At 43.4% G+C, this 4,315-nt stretch overlaps 1 protein-coding gene across 1 annotated transcript; it reads right to left on the minus strand.

Annotated features, from left to right (window-relative positions):
* Nucleotides 1-248: 248 nt before the first annotated feature.
* Nucleotides 249-3,608, minus strand: LOC136518500 (large ribosomal subunit protein bL21m-like). The gene is made up of 5 exons (XM_066512160.1): nucleotides 3,070-3,608; nucleotides 2,901-2,981; nucleotides 2,110-2,211; nucleotides 826-900; nucleotides 249-696 (listed from the first exon to the last, which is right to left on the minus strand). Exons 1-5 carry the CDS (start codon nucleotides 3,490-3,492, stop codon nucleotides 625-627), a joined length of 753 nt encoding a protein of 250 aa, XP_066368257.1. The 5' UTR covers nucleotides 3,493-3,608; the 3' UTR covers nucleotides 249-624.
* Between the last annotated feature and the right edge of the window lie 707 nt (nucleotides 3,609-4,315).

Below are 4,315 nucleotides of genomic sequence, written 5' to 3' on the forward strand. Positions count from 1 at the left end.
GACAGAGCAACTAGTGTTTCAGATTAGTATCGGAGCGAGACAAAGTGTTTCAGATTAGTATTGGAACTGGACACTTTCAGTTCTGAACTTCTGGTGCATCGGCACTAGGAAGCTGGGGCAATTTACCACAAGCAAAACGTGCACCCTGGATGTTACAAGCTGCAAATTCTCGCGATACCAAGAGTGCAAGCAAGCATAATGCTGGCAGCTACATTTGCGTAAGCCAGGGCTTACAGTTTCAGACATCGGACCAGGCAGAAACGAAGCACCGCTGTTTCATTATTACACTCTAGCAGTCAACATTGAACTGATGTATCAGACTTTCAGAACACATATATAAAGGATGTGCACAGAAAAGCTAACAAAAAATGAAGTGTCACTGTAAACTACAACGGCCGATCCGCACCACCCAAACTGCTCAGTACATTGGCATCATGTCAGATACTGTACCCGAGTCCGAATGCTGACAGTTTCTAACCTTTGAATTAACAAGAAAAGAAGCGACATTTCACTGCTATCGACTATCAAAATCTGACTGAACTTATAAGATCGGCCAAAAGGGTTGCCTAGGCAGGCCTTGCTGCCATAAACAAAAGGCGCTGTTACTATCTCTTTGCCCTGAATTTAGGCAGCAACAGCAGCAGTCTCTGGCTTATCTATTCCTTCAATGTTGGTTATTCTCAGCTTTGTCAACTCCTGTAAAAGGTTACAGCATACAGTAAGAACTACATGATCCACATGGACAAGGCAAGTACCAAGGAAACATTCATGGTTTCTTTGGGGTACAGTGTATACTAGTGAAACTAAACACAGCATAAAATGTACCTGACGATGGCCCTTTGTTCGGCGGTAATTTTTTCTCCGTTTCTTCTTGAATATGATCACTTTTGCATCTAAGGCCTGACAAGATTATCAAGAGAAATTGAACTCAAATTAGTACATCAATATGTCACAACAAACAATTGAATCAAAATGAGCTCTGGCAAGGTAATGCCAAGACAATATGTGCATGTTGACATAAAGATTGAAAGATATATTTTCCATACTCCTATCTTTGGCAATTATTAAAAAAAATAGAAAACCATGGTTTATAGATTTATATAAGCATATGGTGTCAGCAAAATCTATAATCAGTACTCTCTCTGTCCCTGAATAAATAGATTCCTATCGTTGTCTTAAGTCAATTTTTAAAACTTTGACCGAATTTCTAGAAAAAACCCATGAAGATTTATGACATCAAATTAGTATCATTAGATATACCGTAAAATATATTTTCATAATATCCTCATTTTATGTCATATATGTTGTTACTCTTTCCTATAAAGTTAGTCAAACTTAAGATAGTTTGACTTGCATAGATTCTAGGAATTGATTTATTTGGGGACGGAGGGATTACTATAACTCAAGCTCATCAGATGTCATTCAAGTTATAAGCATAAGAATGATGCAACCCAACATGGTCATCAACCGATCAGATAGGTAGTCCTCAGCAAATATCTAGTAAATTGTAAATTTCTGTTGAGTAAATACACAACAACATTTTACCACTCTATACTTGAACATGCCTTCAGGACAAGACTTGATTAAATAAAGAATGAGATGCACGATTTACATGTTACAAAATATAATCATCAAGTAATACAAACATAACAGTACACTAGAAAATGTGTACAAAATGCAGATGATTATCACAACTGAAATAAGGATATAAGGCTTCTCCAGCGCTGTCAATGTGACTACTCCTATAGTCCTATCAGCTAGGCCACTTCAAATGCATCAAAATCAGTACTCAGTAGGTTTAAATTGTCACTACTAAGTAAGTAGATAGGCATGCATACCAACCAAATTACTAAAATAAATACACTCAAATAAATCTGAAATTGGCACAGATACACAGAAAGGGCCTGAATTGTTTTGATACACAGATACACAGAAAGTGCCTGAAATTTTGCATTCCAAAATTCCACTAATCGAGCAGATACACTTATTGACTTGTTTTGATAAAACTGAGTTTAGTAATCATTTCATAAATTTCAATAGTGAAAAATGTTGTAGCAACAAAAAAAAAAACAGAGGTCAAGAAATCAGTGGTTCAACTGTTCATCTTACGTGTTCTTCTACAACAGCATGAACAGCAGCATCAGGTAGTATTGGCCTCCCAATAACTGTTTGAGTTTGCGAACCAAGCATGAGAACTCGGTTTAAGACCAACTGCAGTAAAGTCAATCAGACAACAGCACCATCAGCAAATCATGAATATACTAAAATACACAGGATGCCACAAAGAGACCTATGCTAGTTGGTAGCATCATAAAAGGAATTCATGAAGCCACATAGTACATTGCGCTTCTTAACTTGTAGTTTTTAATAAACTAAAGAAAATATCATGAAAAACACATACCGACATACTACATATATCCAACTAAAACAACAAGGCCTGAACAATAATCCTTCTCAATCCACTAATCACAACTCAAGATGCTACAATCTTGATCTAGGAATCCAGAAGAAAATATGAGACTAAAAATACATTCTCCTAGATTAAATAACTAGAACCTATGGTCCAAGGCTCAGTTTCAACATAAATTTGAGCAGAATTACTGGTCCAAGCCCTAGTAGATAAAAAGAGTTATATCACTGGCCACTGAGGTTCCATTACAAGTTCAGGAAATTCTAAATACCATCACACGATCAAGTATAGCAACATTATCTTATTGCAATTTAACTATATATGAAGATAATACATGAAACAGGAAAGAACATAAAGCTTCCATACTACGCAACCTCAAACAGTCAAACATCACAACTATTAATCACACAAGTCACAGCCTCATTAACTAATTACAGTCAAATGCCCAAATCACACAAAAGTCAGGTCGCACTATGAGTGCAGTTCTTACCTTGTCATTCACATCACAGAACTTCAACCTCTCCGTGAAGATGGAGTCGCCATTGCTCACCTTGAATTGATGCGAGCCGATCTGCAGGCAGAAATAATCACACGCAATCACGCACTAGATCCAAACCCCAGCCTCAAAAATCGAAAGACTGGTGACAAATGGAGCAGACCTGTACGACAGCGAAGACGGGCTCGTAGGGCTTGAAGGGTTTCTCGTCAGCCCCGAGCGGTCCCAACACCTTGTAGCCGATCTCCGCCGCCTCCGCTACCTTCTCCTCTTCCGTCTTCCCGCTCGGTTTCTTCGCCGCCACCTCCTCGTCCTCGTCCCCCCATTCCCCCTCGCTCCCCTCCTCGTCGTAGTGCTCTTCTTCGTATTCGTCGTCGTCCTCGTCACCGGAGGAGCGGGTCGCGAAGTGGCAGCGCGAGGGGTAGTACAGCCGGGGGGAGAGGAGGGCCCGGGGAGCTGGGGGGCCTAGGGGCTCGGACAAAGAGGTCAGAGTTCGGGTCGCGATCGAGACCGGTGCAAGAGGTTGAGATCTCTGAGGAACGAGGCGGCTCGAGAGGAGGCGCAGGAGGCAGCGCCGCGACGCCATGGCTGCGGCGACGGCGGCGGCGGCAGGGGGCGGAGGCGAGGAAAGGGTAGAAATGGAAATATTCGGTGTGCAGCGGTTTTGACGAGGGTTTAAGGGGGCGAAAGGTTTGCTTGCAGCCTGTAGAGAGATTTCGGCGGGCCCGATTTCGGCAATTCAACCACCGTCAAAAACTGGTTTCACAGTTTTACCGTCCCGCAAAACGGATTCGCTGTATTGTCATAACGAAAGGAGTGTAACCCGTTCAAATACCTTTTAGAGCAAGTATTATGGAGCCAGCAAGGCCAGCGGGGAGCACAGCCACGTCAGAAAAATCACTGCTGGCGGAAAGAGAAAAGGAGAGAAAGAGTGGAGCGGGCGGCTAGCTAAACGTCGACTGAAAGCCGGCGGATGCGCGCGCATGCAGCTTCATGTGAAATTTTCGTATTTTGGTCTTTTTTGAAAACAATTTTTAGAAAAATACCAACGTTAAAACATTTTCTGAAAATAGACCATTTTTAGGCGTCTTAACACATGACGCCGAGATATGAGGCTCGGCGTCATTTCACTCGACGCCGAGGTATTGCCACGTCACGGACGACCGGGGTCGTCGTCGACACGTTGGCACGTGGGTCCAAGATGTCGGCGTCGTGTCAGCCGACGCCAAGTACCCAACCTCGCGCGGTCGGACTGCGCGCCGAGCTCTAGCCCCATCCGGAGCGCGGCCCAACAAAGCACGGTGGCCCAGCAGCTCGGCGTTGGGTCACTTAACGCCGAGCCTCCAGACCTCGGCGTGACCCGACTCAACGCCGAGGTCTGGACCCTTTAGGCCGCGCCGAGGCCCCTT

The sequence above is a fragment of the Miscanthus floridulus genome, chromosome 17 (assembly GCF_019320115.1).
Source record: "Miscanthus floridulus cultivar M001 chromosome 17, ASM1932011v1, whole genome shotgun sequence".
Taxonomy (NCBI): Eukaryota; Viridiplantae; Streptophyta; class Magnoliopsida; order Poales; family Poaceae; genus Miscanthus; species Miscanthus floridulus.

Bases quoted from the DNA above. Each gene is read 5' to 3' on its own strand.
- LOC136518500 (XM_066512160.1), bottom strand. From the start codon at position 3,492: ATGGCGTCGCGGCGCTGCCTCCTGCGCCTCCTCTCGAGCCGCCTCGTT. The intron at 2,982-3,069 runs GTCTGCTCCATT...TTCTGCCTGCAG, and splicing joins CCGTCTTCGCTGTCGTACAG to ATCGGCTCGCATCAATTCAA. The intron at 2,212-2,900 runs GTAAGAACTGCA...ACTTTACTGCAG, and splicing joins TCTGTGATGTGAATGACAAG to TTGGTCTTAAACCGAGTTCT.